Below are 27,658 nucleotides of genomic sequence, written 5' to 3' on the forward strand. Positions count from 1 at the left end.
GTTGCAACAAGTGTAAAGTTCGATTAATAACATAACTCAACAATTTATGGGGAAAAAAAAAGGAAAGCTAGAACTTCTACCTATCCAGAATCACAAAGTTAGCATGAAGATTGCTGGTTTGCTCTAGAATCACTAGTCTCAAGGATGCCTCACTGCCACTTTCATATAGGGAACCACCTATACATACATATTATTGTGAAAATACATATATATAATGATGAAAGTAGAACAAATTTATATATATGTATATACCCCTTTGGTTGGCAAAGCTAAATTATCTTTTGAATCCTAAGATACTTGTGGTCGTTTTTCCATTCACTTCTATCTTTTATTGCACCCAAATGCCCAAGGTCATATGTCCAAACATCCTTGGGCTTGCATGATACTACCTCATATAAATAAACAGCAGGGAAAAAAGAGAGGTTAAGTGTGGCTATAGCCGGGTTGAACAGCAAAAGGAGACACAAAAATCATCAAAATTAAGGCTTGGATGATGATCGATGAGGATGATGATAACTTACGAGCTAGAGGCACATACGGCATGACTCCAAGGAGGGTGATGGTGTAGCCAGAACTGATGATGTGGTCAAGTGCCCATTGGAGAGGCTCCCTTGAGAAACCCTTGAGTGCATCCATCACAATGACTACATGTCTACCCATGTCAACAGAGTTGGGAGACTCCTGAGAGCCAAAACTTCTGTTAAAGAATTGAAGTGTTTGGTGGAATTGGTTTCCTGAGGTGGAGTTGCATCTGCATCACTACTCTCACCTTCTACTTCTGTCTTAATAATACACTCAAGCATCTTCTCTCTTCTCCCTTAAAATGATGCAATTAGTGAAAATGTAATCCAAAATCAAGGAAGACCATAGGGAGAACAAAAGCAAGAAAGGAAAATGCTGCAAGACCCTTATTGTGCGTATATTGAGAGAGCAACCCCCTTGTTTTTGTTTTATCATTCGGTAGCACTACACGTCCATAAAGAATCCGTCCATAAAGAATCCATAAACTTACATAACTGATGTGACATGCCACATATGCAAGCTGACATGGCAATTTTTAAAAAAAAGAAATACAACCTAATTTCACTTGTAAATAGGTGTGACAGAGACATAATTTCAAATTTCGAGAACCCTCACCTCCCAAATCTTCTTGATGAAGCTTGAAATCCACCGCCCATATCTAAAATCCGTGGTTCGCGAGCGATTCAATTTCAAATCGGAGGCAACATTGAAGAGAATATTTTGACAATCCATACTTGTTCAAGAGACCTACGCGAGAAATCTAGTTATCTTCAACCCATGAACCAGTCACAACTTTCTTGGTTCAAAGAAGCAAGTTTATGGAAAACCATTACATTGCGTTGTTCTATGGATACTATTTTGAGCGTTTACAGATTTGCATGTTAGTGTGATGACGTTTTTCTTATTAATAGGTTTCTGAAATCAAATATTTGTGTGATTTTGATTTCCTAAAAATTATATATGAATATTTGAACATTCTGATTTTGCTTGGTGCAATCAAAATGATATAATTACATTGTCTAGTTGCAAATAGCATAACTAAATATCATTTTTCGATTGGGACATCATACTAAAACACTTTTTTTCCATTTTGGACGACTTAAACAAACTTGACAGTGGTTTATTACACTGTCAAATTAGACAATGTAACTATTTACACTGTCCAATTGTGACAGTGTAATAAGACACTGTCTCCACTTGAGACAAAACATCCCAAAAGGGGGTTGCCCTATTACATTGTCTAGTTGCAAATATTGTAATTAAATATCATTTTTTAATTGAGTCATCGTACTAATGACACTTTCTCCATTCTGGACAATGCAAACAAATTTGATAGTGGTTTATTACATTGTCAAATTAGAAAATGTAACTAGTTACATTGTCCATGTAATTAATTACACTGTCAAATGTAATAAGCCACTCGTGAGTAAAGTTGACAGTGTTGTTTTATTTTGTTTGGCAGAGACTTATTACACTTTTTATATAAATGTTACTCAATCAATATAATAAGGCACTTGTGCATAAAATTGACATTGATGGCTTAATAAGCTTGGCAGGATCTTATTACACTTTGAATATAATTAATTACACTATCAATGTAATAAGCCACTGGTGAGTAAACTTGACGTTGGTCTTTTACAAGGTGTTTGATGGTTGTCAAGCGTTTAGTTTTAGTGCGAATGAATGTTTGATTCTAATGCTTAAATAGCAAATATTGTCAGTATTTATAAGTTTTATCAGCTAACTCAACACGAATCATCAAACGTTTACATACGAAAAAACAAGTGAGAATTGCATATACCACTTTGGTAAAAATGGGACTGTATACCATTTTGTGGGAATTAAACTAAACTACTGTCTACCAAACAAACGATATTGTTAGATTAAAATTGCTTTGGTAAACTATTAGAACTCTATGGACAGACTTCGCATATAGCCCCATTGACAAAGCCAGTCAGGCCCACAATCGGTTCAATTTCCCGTGATTGATCGAGTGAGGGTGTTTGATTGCAGCGACGGTGATTGCCGAGTCTCTCTATGCTTGAGTGGTCTATTGAACAGCAACATCGAAATTTATTTTTACTAGTTGTGGCTTCTGTAATTTCATGGATCCATTGGTTTGGCCTGCACCACCACGATCGAATCATCTAAGAAGCATGTGGATTCAAGTCAGAGTGCAAAGCAGCCCAACAACCGTTTACAAGATCGCAACATGATTATGCTCAAACGCGTTCTCCATGATTTGCTCTCGGACGTTGCAACCGATAAAGCTAGATCGTGTGATGACCTGCAGCTACAATGTGAGAGAAAAGTAAAAGAGCTGCAAAAGTAAAAAAGGAAGCTTGAGGAGAGAGGAAAAGAGAACTGCAAGAGTAAAAAAGAGGAGAGAGAAGCAGGAAAAACATATCTAGCTTTTTTTATTTTTTTAATTAAATCTAGGTGGCATGCTGAGTTGGATAGCCACTTAGATTATGTAAATTTATGGATGGTAAAATTATGGACATAAATCATTTTCGTTTATCATTTAGCGAGAAAATTACAAGGATTAAGCATTGTAGTACACGAATTTTTCCGGCAAAGTTGGCCCCGGCAAATTGGACAACAGTGGCACATTGATTTTCTCAATCCAATTAACTTTCATCACCGTAAATCGCAAAATCCCCTCATCAATACATAGGATAATATGGTGCCCAATAACCACAGTCCTCCAAGTTCCTGCGTTAATCTATGAATGGAGGTCCCCCGACAGTTATTGTCAATGCTAGGAACTTTCAAGTTGTTCTACAACATTTTCCTGTATATATAGACCACATGAGGCCTAATGTCTTCTTATTCAAGTTTCAATCAAGTAAACTGGCAAGTTTAGTTATGAAAGAACAAATTCCCAAATAGGAACAAGAGAAAGCAGAAGATAAAGGGAACCAAATAACTTTGAACTCTATACAAGTACTTAAGATCTATCAAACAGTTTTAGATTCCATTTCCAAAACACAGGTGATACCAATCATATGATATGACTAGTTATCAGAAAACTATTCTGGATCATCACACTTGAGCACACTATTAATGTTAAGCAAAGAACTTCAAGTAGAGGAAATAAATATGCCCACAAGAAGAGATGTGAAATAAGGTCATATTACTTTACATACTGGCAATTGAAAACGTAATAACAAAATGGTACATATACTACACAAACCACATCGTCATATCACACAACTTTCAGATACAATGAATTGGTGAAATTTATAATCCAGGTTGTGCTATTGACTGTCATGGTATTCTGCTACCACATGCACGGTGAAGATAAGAATGATCTCACGACATTCAAATTTTTCCAATCTTATTACTACCTTTTAAGATGGCCAGTAAAGGGATAGAAATATATTGCTCAAGAAGATGACGCAGGAGTCGAAGAGATTGGATTGAATGAAAGCTGCTCAGCACAAGTAAGCACTTCATGGGGACCTGCTTCCTCTCGGCCAACACCCAGCAGGTCGAGGTAATACTGGTAATGGGAGACGATGTTGTTCATAGCATCAATATCACCCTGACCGCAAACAAGATCCCCATAGAGGATATTCATTGTGGCGCCAAAGCCAGGAACACGCTTTGCCAAAGTATCATTCTTGGTCGGTTTCCATTTAGCAACAAAGATATCGTGTGCTGAAGGCTGTGATTTCTTGATTGGGGTCATCCATCTCCAAATTGCAGCCTGAAAGGCAAGTGTAGCATTCTGCTCTATGTATTCCGGATGGTTTAACAAATCCACCTTTAAAGCCTCCCCGGCTGCTCCATAGTTGTAGTTCCTGCAATGACACGAACAACAACACACCACCAGCATTGGGTTTAATGGCATAACAAGCTATCATCCAATAGCCAATTCGGAATGCTATCTATTTAAATGTATCAAAATAATAAAAACACAACAAAAAAAAATTTTGCGTCGTCAATTAAAAGATGTTTCACCGCTCCTACCCCCACCAATAAAACGATTCCATCTACTTTAACCAGAAATCTATCCAATGCAAAATCAACCAGGTAAAAGTAGCTCACAGTGAGACAAAAACCAAAAAAACATGCAACAGTGTTATTAACTAATTTCACCATCAAAGTTGCTTCTTCTCCACCAAATCTCGTGTTATAATCATGATGTCATACAGGGTTAATAAGCATAGTAAACAAAGAAACTTGAATTGAAGAAAAGACAATGCATACCAATAGATAGGTAAGGCACCACGGCCATAGTATTCAGCTCCAGGAAGAGCATGGATAGGTGTATTTGTAAAACTCATCGCAATAAGACTGGCTAGGACTCAATTCCCTGTTATAGCAAAGACCCCAAGCCAATGGTCCTCCAGTAGCAACTCCATAACCGCCTAAACAATATCATTAACAACCATCACCGCATCACCACCACAATTAGTTTCTTAGACAAGAAACTGCATCAAAACTCTGCCTCCAACTACAACTTACCAAATTCATTCATCTAAATCCCAGAATTTAAAATTCATTGTATGCCAATTATACTTACCCCCGCAATTTCAAGTTCAATGCAATGCAAATACCAAATTCAATGAGTCATGAAGTACTTACAAGAGGTCTTGCTACCAACGTGGCCGAGGAAGGCGGAGATCTCCTTCATCTGCATCAGCTTGCCGCCAGTGGTACCGAATCCGAGTGGTTCATAGATGGCGGCGGCGGTGATGAAGGAAAAATAGTCCCAGAAGCCTACGGCTTTACCGACAGGGGAGTTACGCTTGGAGAAGAGGTTCTCGAACTGGTACGACTGGAAGTACTCCGATATGGTGAGGTTACAGCAGTGGATCGACCACTCCCTGCACTCCCATCCCTTTATACACAACGTCTTCCCCTTAACCATCTTAACCAGCAGCTTCGTTGGATCGGACGATCCTCCATTGTCGGCCGTCGCGACATTCGATACCAGCACTAGTAGCACTGCAGCTACCACCGGAATGACGAAAATGCCCCTCATCGTTGAGGGTGAATTGGTACTCTACTGTCGGCAGCAATTGAAAGGAAAGAATCAACTAATGTGTGACAAGGAATCGCGACAAGTATAGAAAAGGAAGGAGTGTGATAGAGTAGATCGACTGTCTTTTTCAGTTTCTGTTGACCAGAGAAGTGGCTTTAAACGTCGAACATATTCGAGGAGAATATCAACGGTGGATAGGAGATCATTGAGGGAGAATCCCTCTGACGTTTAACAGATGACAGGCTGATATTTAATTTTAAATAAAATGTTATTTTGGAAGGAAAAAAAAGTAAAAAACTCGGTTTCAGAGGTTCCACCTCCACCCTTTTTCGGTGATGAGTTGTGCTGTTGCTGTGGAAAACTGAAAAAGTAACCTGTGTATTGGTGAAGACGACATGTGATGAGTCTATGTGTGTGAGAGAGAGCACTGACTCGTGTGCAAGAGAACTTTTTACACGCAGGGCCAAATTTGGTCTGAGCATGGCCATGTGAAGGAAGTTGTTTGGTGGGGAAACATATGTACTGTTTCTTCCATCGCCTTAATAACCATTGCATGTGACTCCTCTTTCTTTCAATTCCGCCATTCCCCACAACACCCTTGACTGCCAGTGCCTACATATACATGCATCCATCATAACTAGCCACTACTCAAACCACCTATCCATTCATTCCAACTGAAGATGAACAACAAACCAGCTGCTTTCAGGCTTGCCATTTGGACTTCTCTAGCATTTGCCTCCCTTCACTATGGTCCCTTCTCTCTCTCTCTCTCTCTCTCTCTCTCTCTCTCTATATATATATATATATATATATACACACACACACACACACACACACACAACCTGACTATATATGTACATGTATATATATGGGGATCGAATTGGAGCTAACAAGATGGAGTAAGATTTTGCAGGGTGGGGGGAAAAATGTGCAGGTAATGCTCCAACTGTGAAACAGACACAAGTAGGGTTTGCTAAGCCTCCAAAATTCTTGGTTGAAGTGCAAAACAACTGCCCAATGTGCCCCGTCATCGACATTCATTTGAGATGTGGGAGCTTTCAACAGGCCTTAGTCAGTCCCAGACTACTCAAAGTAGTAAGAAAAGATGACTGTGTGGTAAATAACGGATTGCCACTGGCTCCAATGCAAAAATTATCCTTCAGTTACTCTCATCAGAAGTATCTCATGATGCAGCCTTCCATCTGGTTCTTCCAGTGCGAATAAACTAAGATATTATAGGCCTATTTCAATTCTTTTTTTTAATTTGTTTTGCTTAATTGGTCTTCATAAGTCAAACAAATACTACTATTTTCTCTCGGGCCACATAATAATCTCAAACTCTGAGTCTCACATCATAAAATCACAAATTTGTCAGTCAATTACTTGATAAGAAAGTTTATTTTATAATCTAACATGATTATATGCTTCACGACAACTTTGGTTATGCCATAGGCAGTCACCAACATGGTTCATCTTCTTATTTTGACCATTAGGGCATTATTATCTTTTCATCAAGTGTCCAGCAGAATTCTTCACCAAAGCTTCATGCACTTTAGGCTGCAATTCCTTCACATTTTCTACATAATTTTTCCTATCATGTTGGTTTATACCTGGAAGGCTACTCCAATAGCATCACCTCAGCCGTACAAATAAGTTGGTAATTTTTCTTCTAGCACTAACGTTGTACATATCAAACCAGCTGCAGTACACCTCCAAAAATTGGAATATGCAAAAGAAAATATTTCCAAGTGACTTATAAACACCACCTGACATAAGTCTTGTTTCATAACTGATATGAAGAGACATCATAATTTAGCTCTGATCCAATTGTCTAAAGAAAAACACACAAGACAACCAAAAGGAAACATGCATGACGGGCTCAATCATATCAATTTCAGGCCACTAAGAGATCCAAAGGAAGGGGAGGTGTTTGCAGTCTCGTTAATATAGCTAAATCACCTATTGGGGATCAATGCAAGAAAACTTCCCAGCATCTTACCTTTGAACCCACCCGCTGACCTTTTTTATTGTTATAGGTGATCGATCATATGGTGATATAGTGTCTATAGGTGTTTGTCTGCTTAAAGCTAGTAGTTCATACCTATCCACATCTTTCAGCATACTTTGGAAATTCCATATTAATCGATTCTACTGTTGACATATCCATGCTTACCTTCCCCTTCATTTCTTCCAGCGGTTGCATGTCCTTGCAACGGAGGGAAATCCATCAGTCACTCCAGTCTAATGTGGGCTAAAATATTGAAATATTGGCTCCAAGAGAGCCTGAGAGACCTGCCACCCAGCTCTAAACTATAAATAAGTATCATGGCCTTAGATATTCATCCGTTGCAATATCTATGAACACAAAAGATATAACCTGTTAATTGCTTCCGAGCACCCAAGAAAATGAGCAATTAATAAACATTAGAATCCATTTATGTCCAAATTTGATGCTGCTTATATAAGATTTTATACCGGAAGAAAAAGGGAAAGTATCAGTAAAAGTGAATTTTCGTGCAATGACTTTAGCCTTACCAGTTTCCACATTTAAAGTGTGTGATGCGCCTTTTCAACCATGAACTTGAGATTTCCCTTTTCTTTACCTTCATTTTGACTGAATACATTTTAGTAATTTACTGATTGTAGCACACTTCAATAAATTGAATTCATAGAAGCATACATCAATAACAACAGTAATATCGTAGTCCATCTCATAATCAAATTGCGCGCAGAAGAAATAGTGTGGGAACCTACTAAATGTACAGTTCCAGTCTGTTCATCCCGCACTTTGATACTTGAGGAGCCTGAAGAAATCAACATAAAACAAAGAGAAACAAAATTAAATAGATATACAAATTAAAACAAGTCACATCTAACCAATTTCCCATTCTTAACCACCAACGAGGAGTAGCGTTTACTCAATTGTCAAAACAAAAGTAACACGACAACAGAAACATATTGGAAACTTGAAAGCTAAATCAACAAATAGATCAGAGCCTTTCTAATTTTTTATTAGTGTTTGGCCAATGTCATGTAAGTCATTCAAGATAATCAACCAATATTTTCTCCCATCAAAAATTTTGGAGAGGAAAGACAGGTTTCAGAAACAAGAATCTGCTAAACTGAAATAAATGATTAAAATCATGAAAGAAAAACGAAACAGTAAGAAATGAACAATAATTCCATTATCTTCTTTTCAAGCTAGATATAGTCTTATCACAATGGGTAGATGTGAAGACAGGAGCAGATGGTAATGCTCCTAATCTTCAAATTTCGACATGTCTTCACTAGCCTACTGTTCAACATGAATACCACCCAATTAGGAATAATTATGACCTAGATCCCTGCTTTTCAGATTGTGAGGTTTAAGAGAATGTAAACATTTAGCTGATCGAAGGGGAGACGAGAATGAAAAATGAATCTTTGGAAGAATGATATGTTGACAATGGGCAAGAAGATTACTGAGACTTTGGCTAGGGTCTTGGGATGAAAAATTCCAAAACCTTCCTAGCCATTACCTAGGATTACCAATTGGGAAAAAGAATAGAGAAAAGAACTAGTGGGATAATGTAATTGACAGACTTGAGAGTACGGTTGCTAGATGGAAATCAAAATGTTTGACAGCAAGAGGGAAACTTACTCTAGCGAAAAGAATTCCTATAGCTTACTGGTATATCATATGTCTACTTTTAGGATGCTGGTGGAGGTAGTTAAGACATTGAAGGGACTTCAAAATATATTTCTTTGGGGAGTGATAAATGGAAGGAAAAAAAAATACCATCTTGTGAATAGGCAGACTGAAGAAAGACATAAAGCATGGTGGATCGGTGATTAAGTCGTCAACTCTATTTAATAAGAGCCTTCTTGGAAAGTGGCTATGGAATTGCCTTAATGAAGAGAATGTTTTTGGAGAAGAACCATCATTGCTAAGTATGGGTCAGAGTCCAATGGGCGTATCTCTAAAGAGATTGGAAGAGCAAGTTCAGCAGAAGTTTGGAAAGAGATAAGGAATGAATGGAGAGATTGGGTTCCTACCATAATTAAAGTGTGGAACAGAAAGAAACTGAGATATTAGGAAGATGTGTGGAGTCGGGAGACAACATTGAGGAACAAATTCCCTACTTATTCAATATTATTAGGAACAAAGTAGTGAGAATTGATGATCCAAGATGGGGGTTAATGTGGAGGTGTTTTGGGATATGAATTTAACAGGTTTGCATATGGCAGGGCTTGATACTTTTGTTGAGTTTTACAAAACATTGTGGCCGTTTGGGAGTGCTGTGAACTGATGTGCGGTGCTGTGAGGTATAAAACTGTGGTACTGCCGTACTGTGAGGTGAGTTCAAACGTAGAAACTATTTGGTGCATCACTTTTAAAACTGTGGCGAGGTGCGTTTGGAGTATCTAAATTACGGTTATATTAAATGACTAATAATATTAATATAAAATCACTTAATGTTTGCATTGTATATTAATCTAAAATAAAGTACTTAACCTAAAGTATTTTACACTACGGTATAAAGCATTTGGGAGTGTTTATATTTTGGTGCTGTGAGGTGAGGTGCTGCGAGGTAAAAAACTGTGGTGCTATGAGGTGAGTTCTGCTGATAAAATGCGTTTGGCGTGTCACAAAAAAAACTGTGGTGCACCTCACCACAGCCAAGAAAAGCAGTGCAAACACACTGTCAAACAGGCACATTATGTGGCCAATCATAAGGTATCTAGAGAAGAGGACAAATGTCTTGAATGAAAGTAGCAACTGAAGAGATATTTACGGTCAAGAGCTACTTGAAGGCACTAAGAAGAGCTGAGGAGTTGCTCGAGAAAATGAGTGAGAGGGGTATAGAAGTATATGTTCATTTGTATACTTCGATGATTAGTTGGAATTGTAGGTTAAAAGATGTGAATTATTCAAGTAGTCATAGGTGATACATGTGGTCGCATTTATAAATTAGTGTTCCTGTCTTGCATTACCATCAATGCACAAACATTTGTAGTCTATGATTTAGCTATGGTATTACCATCAGTCAGGGCACAAACATTTGCAGTATATGATTAAGCTATGGTAGCAAAGTTAATGTAGTGACATTCAGAGATCATGTTCATTAAGTTCTTATATATGTGAAAGTAATATGATTATGATGAAACTTGATGTTCATCTAGGCACATGAAACGACCTGCGCATCGCGCGGGTTGGCTTCTAGTAATCTAAATTCTAACAACAGTTATAACATTGCCATTGTCTGATTCGTTCGAAACTGCCAAGTTCTTCATCAACTTCGAGAATAAAGCAAAAATAAGCATTACAACACTTCTACTTGCAAGGCAAACAACTTCAGCAAAAGTAGCAAACTTGGCATACAATAATTGATTTTATTGTGTAATCTCAACATTGTTTGCTCCCCAAGTGTCATTACCATCAGAATGACAAAGTGGGTGTAATCTCAGCATGTTTGCTCTATTAAGTGTTGCACATCTGGATGTCGATGAGAACAAGAGAGAAGATAGAACAACAATTTGGAAGATGGATTGATGCCTTGACGGAGAAGAGAACACAGCTGATTGATATGGAGAGATGGTGTTGGCGTGACTCTGAATGATCAAGAACAAAACTTGGGGTTTTGTTTGTCAATTTGGGATTTTGACTCTTTAGTTTGACTAAAGTGAAGGACGACACAGTATTTTAAGTTTGAGATTCTAATCTTTTAAAAAAATTAACTGAAAAAAATACATGATTTGCATCAGCTAGATGGATCATCCAGACTGATGCAACCCGGCCGGATCAAAGAGCACTAATCCTATCAAATTAGAATTATAGTTCTTCAAGTGATCTGGACCGGCCTAGAGGTCGGGTGACGGTCCAACTGAGCAGGTTTTAAAACATTGATTGATTGCTGAATCTCAAATTGAAGCTGCTTTTTGCGTGTAGTTAAAATTCCAGTAAACATTGCCAAATTAAAAATACTAAAAGTAGTTGCATTTCTTGCAAGGGTTAGGCACCATATTGCAGAAGGACCAGAGACTTGACCATGATAAACGAAAGGAAATCCAATAACTAGCTATGATAAAAGAAAAAATGCAATGTATATTATCCCAAAATGCCAACTTCAAATGAAAAACAACAATAGAATCAAATATTCAGAAGGAAATAGGACATACGATACTCACAGTTATACTCAGTCCACCCAATGACCTGATTTTCGAGATCATACAAGACTAGCTTATTTGAAAGTACTAAATCTGCAAATAAAAGAGAATAGAACAAGGCTTAGGATAATTTATAAAAGAAGGCCACTTATGCTTATCAAACAGGTAGATTGAATTATGCGGAGGAAACCAGCCAATATTTGAGTATTCAGACTGATAATCACTTGGAATTAAAGAGGGATTACTAGGCTCACATAATTCCCTAATTTTACCTCCCAAAAGGGTCAAGTTCCTTCTATCCTTTGATTGCATTCCACTGTTTTGCCAACCGATGCACCATAAACCTTCCTGCAAATGCCATACTAGTAAATACATACTCATGTCATTGAGAAAAAAAAAATACAGCAAAAACCGTAGGAGAGAAATGAAGTAAGCAAAAGATTTAAGTGCATGTGATGACAAAAATTCATATCTAACAAGATTTTTGAAGAGCAAACAAGTTCAATTTCCCTATGTTTACTTTTTTTTTATAAATTCCTAGAAACAACCGCTTTGCAATGCAAGGGTAAAGTTGCATACATCTTGCTTTTTCCCAACCCCGCCTCAAATGCCTGACCTTGTGCCCAGGATTTTTTCCCTTCTTTTTTCTTTTCTAAAAGACGTTTTAAACCCGCAAGAGCATCAAATAATTAAGGAAAAAGGGTGGACCACATAACTTGCTTTAACTAAAGACCAAACAAAGTACGCCCTGAACCATGCAGAATAGCGCCATAAATAGCACATCGTCATCCCAAAATGATTGGAATAATAATAGCATGAATCTTGGATGTCACCTCCTATACAAATTACTTACCCTTCAAGTTGAAAATCCATACATCAATGAAATCTCAAACTGCTCTTATATCAAGGCTAGATATGGCATAGCAAATTTGGAACTGAACATGAAATCCTGTAGGAGGGGACAGGTTGAGAAAAGTAACTCAAGATAGAACCTCGTATTCTTCAGTTCATTTGGTTGTGTTCTAGAGCAACTGAAAATGTGAACTTTGCACAGCTATTCACAAAAATGTTCACAGGCTTGCCATAGTTTTGGCAATGACCACAGGTAAGATTCAAAAATAATGATCAAGAGATGAGTATGTCTAAATAAGACTTAAATTTAAGGTAAGTTCCGTATCCAAGGAAACAGAATAGGCCCCACTAAGGAAAATGTCCTCAGCTCAAAAGAAAATCCAAAACACATCTAAGTACGTCCGTTTAGCAAGTACATTTGTTTAGCAACTCAAGGAGCGTAATCTTTTCAGGTGCAACCTGAAATAGCATTTAGAGAGCGAATCTAGAAAATTTATGGTACTTATGACAGAGATAAAGCTGAAACAGCCCTTATTAACTTACATAGCTTTAATATACTTACAAAGTAGAAGAGATAGTCGTGCGGATAAACCCGTAAGGAAACTGAATTTTCAAAATGCAAAGTGACATTTGGAAATCCATCGTCCACACTGCAATTGAAACCCAAAACTATCTCATAAATCAGTTTGTGAGTCAAACTCCCATTCGTATTGTTAAGTTATCTGGCATGTCAGAATCAGAGCTTCAGTAAGCAGTCATACACCCACACATTTCAAGATAAAAATAATGTCAGGATAACAAGTAGAAAATGCATCCTATATACATAAGCAGCTTTCCTTGATGTCATGAAAAATTCAATTTGATTGGATCAGCATAACCAAATAAAACAATAAGTATTTACATAACGATCACTCTTTTAGTTAATAGGAGAGCTAGTTTTGATTATTCCCTTTTCTTATTAGGAGTATCATTTTATACGGTTATCCTAGTGTTAGTTGGAGTTCTAGACCAGCTGTAAAAGGTCGTTGTCCTTTTTAATTGTTTTCCTAACATTAGTAGGATTCGATTAGTTTCTTTATCTCTAGTAGGATTAGTTTGTTGTGCCTATATTAAAGCATGAATAGGCTAGTCAGAAACAACTTTTGCTGTTGAATAGAATTTCAGTATTTCTGTCCACAGTTCTTATTTTTTACTGTTGGATTCCAGAGTTTAATGAGCTATGTAGTTTAGTTCTTATACTTTACATCTGCCACTGGATCATATTGTACATACATACGAAAAATTTGAGTTACCAGTGACCAAAGTAATACCTTAATGGATAACTAACACACTCCTAGTTTAGAATATGAAAAAACTGAAGATTCAAATAAAAAATCATGATATGAGATTGAAACCTCCAAAATTACAGCCAAAATAATCCAAAAACCAAACTGCAGTATATCCAGTCAAACAACGAACCACAGAGAAGCAAATAAACAACACCATCAACTCAATCTAACCACTAGTAGGTACATCGAAACATGAGGAGCTACAGGAATATAAGAGAGAGAACGTAGTGGAAAGAGTGCCTAGAACAGCAGCAAACTTGAAGAAGAGATCACATGAAATCAACCACTAGCCAACACCGGCCAGAGAATAAGAAATCTGGTTGAATAGAATCAAAAAATAGTATCTGGGCCATGGTAATAGAATTACAGCAGCTGGTCAGTTATTAGAAAATAAGATGTGTAGGAGGCAGTGAAGAACTAGACAGAACAGTATAGAAAAGATAGCAAAAGAAAGGTGTAGAAGGCTGCAACCCTTCTCCATCAGCCATCCGCCCAATGACTAAGAAATCTAAATCCTAAGCTACATCAACAAAGCTAATAAACGAGTCACAAGAAGATTTAACTGCACAAGGAACCCAATGATAATAAAGGCCAAATAAGAAGGAAAAGAAAATAAAATGAACTTCAAAAAGCAAACTCAGAAGAGACAAGTAGACAACAATGTTAGAGAAAGACGCAATAAAAGAAAGCGATGCAACCTACCTTCCTGAGTACTGAAAGCAAGTATAATCATCATGAATGGTATGAACTTGCAAATCAGGCTGCCAAGAAAGTATCTAAACCAAAATGTGAAATACATAAGTGGGAAAAATTACATGAGATCTCCTAACATATAAATTCATTCTATTTCACATACCTTATCAACTAAGGGCCCATAAACAATTTCAGGGAGATAGGCCAAGGTTGTACCACTGTCGATCAGTGTCCCCTTTCTGTCTCCAGCCTCGAATAAATCTTTGGGAAGATTTAGGAAATCATGTCCAACTTGAATAGTCGTCACATTGACATTGTAATGGGGCCTAAAATTTTATATATCAAAGTAAAGCTTCAGAAGCCAAATTCACAAATCAGGTGTACATGTGACTCCTAGGATCATGCAAAAAGTCCATGTGACAAAACAACATTGTCATTTGTAATTTATTATGGTCTATGATTGTTCTCCTTGAACTCATCCTTCACAATTTTTCGCATTGGATAATAGTTGTAGACAAAACTTTTTCTCTTTTAGAGGCATTATATTTTTTTCCCGTGAACAAGAAAATTGAGTGCTCAAAAATTGAGTTCCCTGGAACATTTAAACCAATAGCTAAATAGTATTACAGTGTTATGATAAAGTCTAGGTAGCTTCATCTTTTAGTCTACACACTTGTCAACAAATTTAATAAAGAAATGCCCAACCAGATCTCCCATTAGGCATAGTTCTCTGAACAAATCAATAATCTTAAGCCACCCCACTAGGACCATACAAGCTCCTAATGAGACATTACAATTCATCCAAAACATGCTAAGTGAAACCATAAACCAAAAAAAGATGAAGAGAAACTTAAAATATTCATAAAAGTAAATCACCTACTGATTCGGTACCAAAGGTGTCATGTTAACTACCGGTTGTACAACGTGTCCAATAGCAAAGATACCACCCCCATTTGTTCCATCTAAGCAGTGAGCAAACATTTTTTTAACTTTTCCAGTTGAAGCAAGCTGTGAAATCATTGATGAATTTGATTTCCCGAAACCAAGTATGCCGTCAAGTGCATCTTCATTAGATGAATCTAAGTCCCCAGATTGTGAATAACCACACCTATGACAAATAAGATAACCATCTTATTAAAAACCAGATATATGCAACACAAACGCACACATGCACACACAAAGATATTTTAATAGATTTTTAATGCAGTAAAATCAAAGTCGCCAAAGAAATCAAGAAAGGTAAACCAAAAATGAAATATAGAAAGAGTCATAGTTTAAACTTGAAGAAGGTTCTAATGTAAAGAACATAGAGAGGAAATACCCCTTATACTTCGTTGTCCTAGGACTAACTGACTAAGAAACAATGGTGATGCCTTTGAATCAATAGGAACTACTTAACCATTGCTTGTCCCGAGGATAAAGAGTTAATTGCATGTGGGATTAAGCCTCTGATAAAACTAACAAGAAGATCATTCAATTGATTAATATTTCTATCATCTGTCTAACTTGACTCGCAAGAAACAACAGAATCTCCAACTCTGCCAAATCTTCTGTGATGGTTATTCTGAAACTCTGAAAATTAGTTTAATTTTATTAAGTACTGGTCTTCCTTGCATTATATTTCTGATGAGAAACCTTTTTTAAGTAAACTAATTAGAAATTGTAGAAGTTCAGATCAGTTTAGGAATACTTATTTAAGTCAACTAATTAGAGTTTGTTTCCTAGTTTAGTTTAGGGTTGATGTCTTTAAATATTAAGTTTATGTAGTTGTTTTATTATGCAATGAAGAATTAGAAGAAAATTTGGATGCTTTGGCTAGGGCTTATCCCAATTGTAATCGGCTCTCAAGACACTTTTTGATTTGATTTGTGTGGGGCCTGTAGGCTGTGATAAAACCATTATGTGTGTTCTATACTAAATTTATTCAGCTCTTTGGGATGTTCTTTCTCAAATTGACTTGGGCTAGTGTGGATTCAATCTGTGCTTTCTACACTGATTCACTGAAGATTGTATTAGTGTTCAATTATGTGAATTCTATCAATCAAATCTATCTTTATTTTGTTCTTTAGAGCTTTCAAGTGGATAAAGCTTTCATCCAAAAAAAAAATAAAAACAAGTACGCAGAAGCATTCAGATGCAACAACAATAATCTCAACTGTAGACCGAGACATGGCAAAAATTCTTAACCAGGTCCTCAAAATTTTTTGTTTCTTTAAGCTATCTGCAGTTTAGCCTGCCTGACATGTCCTTGGTGCATTAACAAAATTTACTTTCGTTTCAAAAGAAAACCAAATATGACGTCTTTCCTAATGAGCATTAATATTTAAGTTTATCTAAGTACATAGTTTCCATATAAAAATTTTCTTTAACTTTTATAAGTAAGGAGGTTAGGTCATTCATACAGTACCGGGAATCGCACAATCCAACAGTCCTTTTAAGGCCCGGTGGTTTTACTTTATAATTTAATTTTGTTGTCTACAAATATGAAGGTAACGTAAAATATCATCTACTAGTGAGTGTAACTTTGATAGACCGTCAGAAATGTGCAATTATATCAAGGAATAACTACTATGCAATGCCAAAGAACCCTAATGTGATGCCTGAATATCCATCTGTTTTCCCCTTCCACTTTAATTCTTCAATTATAAACAACAAAATGTGTCTAAAGTGGCTTGAATCCCCTTCCCCTAGGTGAAGCTAAGATCCCAAAAATTGTCAAATTTGTCTACTAATTTTCTCCTCTCTATATCATGTTATTAACAAAGAATTAGGTATCTTTTTTTTAAGAAAAACCTCCAAGAAATCAAGCAAAGAATTACAGAGGTGTCCAACGTCATCATCACAAAATAAAGATTAAAAAAAGCAAAACAAAACAAGACGGCCATTTTTTAAGGAGAACATAGAATTTCTCCAAGGTAAGGTCACATTGGGCCCACCCATTGAGAGAACCCCAAATGCTGACAGGGACTCATAAACCACCAGTATAAATGAAATTCAAGTCACATCAGGGGGACTTGAACCAAGCACTTCTGCGTCTACAGCGGGTCCGAGAATAAATCCAAGAAGTAAGAGAATCTATATAACCAGGTAATTGGTTATCTGAACTTTCTTAAGGGAGAATATTCGTAATCAAGTATCCAATAATCAGCTAAAGCATCTAGGATATCATGTCTAATTAAGAATCAACTTCATAAAGTATCTTTTAAAATGACTAGTTGTATCGTACAAGAGAGAGTTCTCCACATTATAGGCACTTCTCTAACCAGAATAAATCAAAGACCGCACCATTATAGAAAGAAATGAGGCCTGGAACCAAGAATATGAGCTAATTATAAGCAAACTCAAAGACCGCACCATTCTAGTATGTAATGCGGTGCAAATTGCAACTCATTACTTGGGCCCCCAACACTTGAAACACATGTTATTCCAAGAAAGCAAAAGCAGTTCTCTGACAGTGATAACTGCTCCAACACTTGTCACGACTGACAGACCAAAAATTCCACTTGAAAGTAAATTATCCTTGAAACAAAATCAGCTCACAATTTTAACATCAACTACTTGTTCATAGAGCCCCTCATTATAGGCCATCTGCTCCTACAACACCCAATTGAATCGTCCTCAAGTTTTGCTAGCATTAGGACTACAAGGAGATTGTTAACCTAGTATAAATATACTCCAAGGGCTCTTTGTAAGTGGAAGTTTTAAACAATAATATTGGATTTCAGTGGCCTTTCAAACCCTAGAGACTTATTGAGTCCTATTATCTCATCCATCCTTCAATTCTACAAGTTATTCTCTCAACTTTTGTTTATTGTTGTTTCCTACATCACTCTATGTACCTGAATAAGCTAGAAACTGAAACCAAGCCACTGACAATGTCCACCCCCATCAGCCTCCTAATATGCCCCTCATTTCTTCAGTTGAATCACTGCCACTATGCCCAAAGTTTCCTGCTGAGCCTGTAAACCTTTATCATAATCTCCCACTAAGTAATTGGCAACCCCCCAACAACAAAACTTCCGTATATAGAATGTTATATGTTCTCTGAACCAATCTCAAACAAAATAATTATAAAAATAAAAATAAAAAACATTGAATATGCATGAGGTGTTTCATTAAGCATGCAACTTCACCCATCGCTATGGATTGAAAAGAAGCTTCAAGATAAATTTTGAGTAATGAAAAAAAATTTCCAACGAAAAATTCATCCTAAATGAAAAATTCAACAAAATTTTAACCGTGGAGTGAATAAAGCAACCCTGAGTAGATTCTTGACTGTAATGAACAAGGGATGCCACCTTTGTATCATAGAACCTAATGAACACACACACATATATATACAAAAGTTATTGAGTTTTAATATGACAAGTGTGCCAGTAACATAAACATTTGCAAAAATTGTTATTCCATAACTCACCCAAACATAACACTTCCATTTGATGAAGTAGTCTGGAGATCTCCTGAAACCTTGTCATACTGCACAACATCCTTCACAAAATAACCAGCAGTTGAGCTTCCGTCTCCGTATATTTCAAGATATGGACATGTAATATTGGGTTGGCACCCAGGTAGACGACCACCACTTACTTCATAGCAAAATTGCGACTCACAAGAAACCAACTGCCCAGTGGAGGAGGCCTTTATATTGTAGAGTGTTAGCTCTATCTGTCAGAATGATACAAAGTCAGAGCACATCTGCAAACGTTATGGACAAGTATAAAAGAGACAGAGAGATGAGGCCTACACCAAGGGAGCTGCTTGTGGGACATCCTTTGCATTGAATGCAATTGACCCACATAAGGTCACTTCCTGTATCTACTTGTACATAGTAGTCCTTTGAAGGTGTTCCTATTCCAATCTTCGCATAATAAAGCCTAAAAACAACAAGATAACCACTTCAATTCATCAAAACCACATACACATGCTACGAAAGTAATAGTGGTAACAATTTTTAGACATGAACTTTGAACAACATAAATGAAGGCAGCACGAGTCTACAATTTTAGAAACATAACCGAAAACCATTGGGAAAGCAGAAGAAAAGACAGAAAACAGTGTAACAGACCCGACTCCATCAGGACGGCCGGAGCCCCCAAGAGGAAGATCAACGCCGGAAAGAATACGCAGCTGGCGGCGGCTGTCGTGAGCCTTAAGGGTGCTGAGGGAGCGCTCTCTTCCGGCATATCGATACTTGACGCTGAAAACGCCTTGGCTGCTGTTGTTGCTCGCGATGGCAAAAGTTGTGGAGCTCGTAGAAGACGAGACCGAGAAAAATAAAATAAGTACCGTCGAGAGAGCGAATGTGAATGAGCTCCTTAAAATCGGGGCCATCTCGTCCGTGATCAACACGACGTCGTAATTAATGGTCGAGCTTTGCCCTGTGAAAATTGAGTGATCAAATCGTCTTCATTGGAAAAAGAAGAAGAGGAGGAAGGGGAAAGCGCCTTGTGAGAAGACTTGGGACTTTTTGGTCATTGCGGTACCCACGCAGTCCCGTGCTGTAACCAAGCACATTTGTGATTATCTATTCAACCTTATTTGCACTCCCACTTAACCAACGACACCATTTCATTTCGTCCATGATCAACACGACGTCATACTTAATGGTCGAGCTTTGCCCTATAAAAGTTGGATGGGGACTATTTGTACTCCCCAAATTCCCATTGACATCCCATTTTTCAAAATCACAAAACACGCCCTTAACAAACTCATTCACAATCCATTCCCCTCTCTCCTCTCATGCGCACCATCACCGGCCACCACTGCCACTGCTTATTCCGGCCACTGACCTACCGAAAAGCTTCTCTCGACCCTCACAAGCATAACCCTACCAACCTCGTCTCAAACCGTCGCCTGTAGCTTATGGAATCGTCCTTGGAAGCTTGAGGCCACCATGAAGAAAAAGCTCCGATCATGACCTAAACCAGGGTGGCTCTGGGTGGCTAAGGGTTGCGTTTGGACTTTGGGAGAAATGGGGTGTCAATGGAAATCTGGGGAGTGCAAATCGTCTCCACCAAAAATTGAGTGATCAAATCGTCTTCATTGGAAAAAAGAAGAGGAGGAGGAAGGGGAAAGCGCCTTGTGAGAAGACTTGGGACTTTTTGGTCATTGGGGTACCCACACAGTTCCGTGCTGTAAAACTAATGAGATGATTATGGCCTTAAATATGGTATGTCGGCTAGCCATTTGTCTCTTCTTTTTTATCTCTCTCCATCAAGACTCTGCCCGATCTCTTGTATTACCCATATTGCTTCCGTAGTCATCTAAATCTGTATATTTCTGGGATGTTTCTAGCTTTAATCTGGTTTCGTCAGGTTGTCATCATCAAACAAACGGACCTCGCCGTTTAAACAATCGGAATTGTGCAAATATTTTGTTAATGAGAGATATGGTCCAAGAGAGGATAATGAGAGAGAAGAGTGAGGAGGGAATGATTGTTTGTTCTGTGATCCATTGGAAATATATGCATCTATCGGGAAGAAGATGAAACACATGAACCTAAACTTCGGCTTTTCATCTTCTCAAAGTCAACAGTGGCTTATAGATAAACAACGGGTGAATTGACGGCGAGATACATGAACTTGTAGAAGAAGAGTAGTCTAAACTCCGTATAGGATAATATATTTTTCCTATTCAATGTATAATTTAATCTTTGTATAAGTTGATGTATAAAATAATCATTTATGGTGTTTGGAAATAATCTAACATTAAGCTTATGGTAATATATCTAGATTATCTCCAATTAAAGTGAGCGTGACGGTCTTTTTTGTCATTTGGCATCTTATTTCATATACTAAGCGCTCCGTATAAAATAAAAACGAGTTGGAGGTGTTTTAATATGATACGGCCTACATCGTATAAAAACCATTTTTGTATAAAGTTATATTATCCCGGGTATTTTAAAAATCGTCCAAACACCCGATAAATTCATTAAAGGATAATTTTATAATATACGGAGTCTTATCCATTCATCCAAACGAAGCCTAAGCATTCATATGCTGCAAGTAAACCAAAGGTCATGGCAACACACGAAATCATTAAATATTTTTTCCCTCAAAAAAACAAAAATAAATCTAAGTGGCAATCATACATGAAGCGCAGAATCTGAAGTGGCATACTTAAAAAGCCTCTGAAGACTCCGTAATTACACCACATTAAGGTGGTAAAAAACGCACTATTTCAACACCCCATTGACCCTACCACTTTTAGTCTCAAATCCTTCCATCTTCTTCTTCCCCACCACTTTCAATCCCAAATCCTTCCATCTTCTTCTTCCCCACCACTTTCAACCCCAAATCCTTCCATCTTCTTTTGATAGTGACTTGCTACAAACCTTCGACGGAGACCCACCGACATCCTCACCATCATCAATGAGAACTTCGAAGGTAAGGTGCAGGAAATCGTTGTGGAACTTGGGAGGGGAGCAAGAGAGGCTTTGCACCAAGATGATGAGGGAGAGAGAAGAATTAGGGTTCTAGGGATGTAGATTGTGTTTTTTAATAAAAAACACAAAATGGGGTGAAACTCATAATTCTTATATTTTTTAACTGGGGTTTATTTAGAGTGGGGCGTCCTCAGTAAATAATGGGGTGCAAATAATGTTCATCCTATAATTTTGATTTGCCAATTATTTTTAAATTTTTTTAAATCAAAACTCAAAGCATATATATTAATCAAAAGGAGTACATTAAATCTAGTAAATGGACGGTGGGACCACCCCAGCGGAAATAGACATCGGATTAAAAATATGGAAGTGATACATGTCCGAGTTCTAGGGCCCTGCAGCAGGGTCAGCATTAAGGCCATTAGAGGCTCTAATAATTTTTAAAAATTATTAAAAAATTATAAATGTAAAAAAAAAATTTGAAAAAGGTCAGAGACCATATATATATTCATGTACTCATCGGATGAGAAACAAGAATGGAGGTCATACTTGGCACTCGGGCCACCAAAATGGTGGAATTCAACCAGAAGAATAGAAAACTGGAAAATACAAAGAAAAATAAAAAGACCTTACAGAAAAATACAATATAACGTTATTAAAAGCTTATCTTATGGTTTCCCCTTTGGCAGCAATCCAATGGAGCTTTTCTGCCTGAACAATGCTTAGAACCAAGCCCGACACTTCTTCAATCCAAACTTGCATATCCTGTATTTGAAAAGCATATTTTGCCAACGCATGAGCAACCATATCACCCGTACGTCTAACGTGGGCCATCTTCCATCGTGATAGATACTGAATCAGTCTTCTAATCTCCAACACCACCGGGGACCGTATAGTCAACTTTGATTCTCCTCCAATTATAGCCTCCACAATATTGATAGAATCACCTTCAAAAATAACATTTATGAAACCCAATTCAAAAGCCAACTTGACTGCAAATAAAGCGGCCATTGCTTCAGCCAAAGAAGGATCAAGTATTGCCTTTCTCTTCACTGAACAACAAGCCAAAACATCTCCCTCAGCATCTCGAAATATCATGCCAAAACCAGTACAATTATTGTCACTTTGAATGGCTACATCCCAATTCGCTTTAATCATATTAACATCCGGCCCTTTCAATACTTGTGGTCTACTATTAATGCTAGTTTCCCCTTCATTCATCCCAGCATTCCCCACCTCCATTTGAGCTTTAACAAAATCCTCCGCAGTGAGTAGTCCAATCTGTGCTACTTGTGTGGGGTGTGTAAGAACCCCTTAATGAACAAACTTATTCCTACGAAGCCAAATCAATCTCATAGTAATCGCCAATATCGCCATCTCCTTAGAATCCAGGGATTGTGAAATAAAACTCCAAAACTGTGCAAAAGAGCCCGAAAATATTGAGTTCATCTTCTGAATTTTCCTAGCACTTGCATAAAATACATCCCTAGCAGCGGGGACACTCCCATAGAGAATGCAAAGTAGTTTCTGCAACATTGTTACATAGCAAACAATTTAGATGATCAATAATATGCCTTAGACGCAACAAAAAATTATTAGGCAAGATATCGTGGGCAGCACGCCAAATAAATACCTTTGTAGAATGAGGAACATTTAAGGACCAAACAAGATGCCACACAGAGTTAGCAAGGTCACAAGATGGATCAGATGAAGAAGCTAATGTCCTCCTCTTAATGTCAAGGGCACTGTGGTACCCACTCTTAACAGAAAACACACCATTAGAAGTCTCATTCCAGTATAAAGAGTCTTGAATATATGGGGATCCAATTGGTTGTTGCAATATCATGTTAAATGTTTCTTCAACAAATAACTCTTCAAACAGACCTACATTCCACCAACCAGTAGTCCAATCTACTAATGCCGCCACTGATGTTTCTTTCGAGAGGCCCCTTTCTTCCATCTGAATATCATAAAGAAGAGGTCTGGGTAACCAAGAACTTTGCCATATTTGAACATCAAGACCATTACCTATCCTCCACTTTAAGCCATCTGCCAACACTTTTCTTGCATTCAAAAAACTAGCATATAAGAAAGATGTGTTTCTCCTCTTCTCTACCTTGAGAAAATCAGAACTTGGGAAGTATTTCGCTTTTAGAACACGGCTGGAAAGAGAAGTCTTGTTTGTGACAATCCGCCAACATTGTTTAGTCAGTAACGCATCATTGAAAGCCTCACTATCTCTAAATCCAATGCCCCCTTGTATCTTCGATTCATATAACTTCACCCAAGGCAGCCAAACCTTATAGGTAGTCTTCGCATTATCACCCCACCAGACTTTTTGTAAAATCCGATCCATCTCATTACATAAGCTCCTAGGAAGCTTGAAAAGCTGTATTGCATAAGTGGGTATGGCCTGCAAAACTACTTTGATAAAAACCTCTTTTCCCGCCTGAGATAAATTCTGGTGAGACCAAGACATGACTTTCTTCCTCATTTTATCGAGAATAAATAATAAAGCATTTCTCCTAGATCGACCAACTATTAACGGAAGCCCCAAATACTGGTCATAATTAGTCGCTTCCACAACCCCAATAAGAGAAATCAATCTTGCTTTCAACATACTCGATGTAAATCTACTGAAGAAAATACTTGTTTTATTGTAGTTTATCAATTGCCCAGAGATTCTACCATACTCAGACAATAACCCAAATATGCAACTCCAATTTTCCTCCTTAGCACGACAGAACAAAAGACTATCATCAGCGAAAAAAAGGTGAGACACCTGAAGCCTGCCCCTTCCAAATGGAATACCTGGAAACATACCAGCATCATGAGCATAATTCAGTCTACTACTCAGGGCTTCCATGCATAAAACAAAAAGGACTGGGGAAAGAGGATCACCTTGTCTAATACCTCTTGTGGGGAAGATTTGATCTGTCAGGGACCCATTCACAAGCACTCTATAGCTCACAGAAGTAATACATTGCATTATCCATCGCTGCCATCTCTCAGAAAAACCCAACCGAGACATAACCTTCATCACAAAATTCCACTCGACCATATCTTAGGCCTTACTCATATCAAGTTTCACTGCCATATAACTGGTTCTACTTTGAGCTATAAGACTTATGGAATGCAACGCCTCATAAGCCACTATCACATTGTCAGTAATTAATCTGCCTCTAATAAATGCAGACTGATTTCCACGGATGATTTTTGGAAGAATTTTTCCAAGTCTCGTTGCCAAAATTTTTGAAATAATTTTGTACGAGACGTTACACAGACTAATGAACAGCACTCCACACTTCCTCACTGGTAACATTACGGCATAGTGCTTCATTCATGCTTGAATCAACTACGTTCATTAATGTATCCAGAAAAGAGTACTCACCTACAATAGGACCTGCCATAAAAAGTCACCCAAAATAGTCATGGAATGCCTCTTTTACTTCACACTCTAAACTTCTAAGGCAGCCCTCTTCATCAATAATCCGTTCAATACATTTCGATTTATGCCTGAGTTTCATGCTATTATGAAAAAAATTAGAGTTTTGATCCCCAGCTTTTAGCCAATGCTGCTTACTTTGGTTTTTAATAACCTTTTCTTCCTCTTCTCTTAAAATATTCAGCTGATGGCGAACTACCGAGATTTCTTCTTGGTTAACATGACTCTCAGCCTCCACTAGTACATCGAGTTTGCATTTCAAAACTAACTCCGCTTGCTTTTTTTCCTGTCTATCCTTCACTATCCACTTTTGAATATGAGAACCACAATGCTTCGAATTCTTCTACAAATTGGAGAGTGTTCGTTGTACTACTACATTAACTGACCTACGAATCCAATGTTGTTGAACAAGTTGATGACACTTTTTTGTCTCCCCCCAGTTAGGTTCATACCTGAATCTTCTAGTATTAGGTCCCCGCACCAAGAATCTACTATCCCAACACACATACATACAACTATGGTCTGAAGAAGCTGTATTTATATACTCAACTTGATACTGAATCCACTTTTCCAACCAGCCCAAAGATGTCACAACCCTATCCAAACTTTCCTTAACAAAAGACTCCGGATCTCGCCTCCTATTACTCCATGTGAATTTGTTCCCTTTATACCCCAGATCAATCAGATTACAATCAGACATTACATTGTTAAAATAATCAATCAATACTGCATTTGTAATACTCCCCCCTACTTTCTCTCCCCCCATTCGATATTGCATTGAAGTCACCAACACATAACCATGATAACTGAATAGAGTTAGAAAGGGAACGTAACAATTCCCAAGAGTACTTCCTTTGAGAGACATCGGGATGACCATAAAAGAAAGTTAAATTCCATGGGGGAATATCATTTTTTTCATTAATACAAACATGAATATGCCTGGCAGAATACGATGAAACAGAAACATCCACTTCCTCCTTCTATAGTAACATCAAGCCACCACTCAATCCAACAGAATCCACTGCTAAGCCATGTTTAAACTTCAATTTATTATGAACAAAATCAATTCTTGAAGAATGCGACTTTGTTTCAATTAAGAAACAAATAAGTGGGACCTTAGTCTTCACCAAATGTCAAAGTTTCCGAATTGTAGATCGGTTCCCAAGCCCTCTACAATTCCATGCTAGGAGGCTCATTGATTCTGGCGGGAAAAGTATTTAGTGTATAGATTAGCATCATATATTTTTTCAAGGCAAAAAAAACTAAATTCATTGAGAAATGATAACAAGTTAAATATGTGTTTAATCAAACGGTAGAAAATACTTCACATTTGTATCAATTTTTGTCACCTTTAATTCTTTCCCCCTCAAAAAATACATGATGATGATCTAAACAATAAAAACATTATATTTATTATTTTTAAGCATTTTTTTAAAAAAAAATTGATGGCTCAAATGAGCCTAATATAGGCCCTGTAGTACCCCCATTTCATACATGTCCTATGGAAGTCAAAACATCTGCAATGCTATTGTTTGATTGAGTTTTTTGTTGAAGCGATGGTACAAGTGCATCCCATTTCTAATTGAAAAGTGTGTGCAATTGAACTCACACGCCAGTTCAGCCTCAAATCAAAACATAAGAGCCTCAACCATCAAAGGACCATCAGTTGAAGGAACCCTCCCATTGTCAACAGCAGTATGTATCATGTATAGATAACAATTAAACGAAATGTAGTGGTAATACAAAGAAGGACCATAAATTATGAGGATTCCTATGCATCATCTGTCATGTCATCGTCTATCATGTATAAGATAACAATTAAACATCGAAGCTCATATCACGATAGAAGCCTTGTTAAAATCAATCAGGAATGACAATATGTACAATACTAGATTTAAATGAATTATCAATACAGTAAAGACAAAATCAAAATACTGACTTGAATTGAGAATGAGGATAGCGTAATGCTATGTCCTATAGCAGAAATTCGCCCCTACTCTTGTGCTTGTAGTTTGATGAGCGTCTGCCACCAGGATTCAATAATCTATAGTCAAGAATCGAGCACTTGATTTTTGGTCCTGACGAATTTACTAGGTGCTTCTTCTCATATCAAAATATATGTGTTAAAGGTTTGAATATAATAGAAACTCACGTCATTCCTTGTATTTATAGAGTACCAACATTCTTCTCCCTGCATGTAGTTATCATAGAGGAGTTGTGTTAATCAGACACAACTATTCAAAACATAATTGTTGGATAAAACCGCATCTTTGTATCTTTATCCAATTTGGAAA

The 27,658-nt window shown here is 37.4% G+C and overlaps 2 protein-coding genes, 1 long non-coding RNA gene and 1 pseudogene across 6 annotated transcripts; 2 read left to right on the top strand and 2 right to left on the bottom strand.

Annotated features, from left to right (window-relative positions):
- Positions 1–3,445: 3,445 nt before the first annotated feature.
- On the top strand, positions 3,446–4,329 carry LOC119989018. Its single transcript, XR_005465714.1, has 2 exons — positions 3,446–3,699; positions 3,881–4,329. It is a non-coding gene; the product is annotated as an uncharacterized LOC119989018 (long non-coding RNA).
- Positions 3,881–5,646, bottom strand: LOC119989016 (annotated as a pseudogene).
- A 205-nt stretch (positions 5,647–5,851) lies between these two features.
- LOC119989017 (uncharacterized protein At1g05835) lies at positions 5,852–6,759 on the top strand. Its single transcript, XM_038834302.1, has 2 exons — positions 5,852–6,265; positions 6,429–6,759. The coding sequence occupies exons 1-2, from the start codon at positions 6,196–6,198 to the stop codon at positions 6,737–6,739; spliced, it is 381 nt and encodes a 126-aa protein (XP_038690230.1). The 5' UTR covers positions 5,852–6,195; the 3' UTR covers positions 6,740–6,759.
- A 1,250-nt stretch (positions 6,760–8,009) lies between these two features.
- Positions 8,010–20,036, bottom strand: LOC119989015 (aspartic proteinase 39-like). Of its 4 annotated transcripts, XM_038834299.1 has the most exons (12): positions 19,601–20,036; positions 19,280–19,409; positions 19,123–19,200; positions 18,953–19,023; positions 15,416–15,643; positions 14,699–14,861; positions 14,545–14,618; positions 13,077–13,164; positions 12,183–12,314; positions 11,935–12,010; positions 11,684–11,755; positions 8,010–8,319 (listed from the first exon to the last, which is right to left on the bottom strand). In XM_038834299.1, the coding sequence occupies exons 1-12, from the start codon at positions 19,864–19,866 to the stop codon at positions 8,168–8,170; spliced, it is 1,530 nt and encodes a 509-aa protein (XP_038690227.1). In that variant the 5' UTR covers positions 19,867–20,036; the 3' UTR covers positions 8,010–8,167. The 4 variants fall into 4 exon arrangements, with proteins under 4 accessions (XP_038690227.1, XP_038690226.1, XP_038690224.1 ...); XM_038834298.1 differs by having other exon boundaries at positions 14,545–14,603; positions 18,953–19,200; XM_038834296.1 differs by having other exon boundaries at positions 18,953–19,200; positions 19,601–20,035.
- Positions 20,037–27,658: the final 7,622 nt, after the last annotated feature.

The sequence above is a fragment of the Tripterygium wilfordii genome, chromosome 21 (assembly GCF_013401445.1).
Source record: "Tripterygium wilfordii isolate XIE 37 chromosome 21, ASM1340144v1, whole genome shotgun sequence".
Lineage (NCBI taxonomy): Eukaryota > Viridiplantae > Streptophyta > Magnoliopsida > Celastrales > Celastraceae > Tripterygium > Tripterygium wilfordii.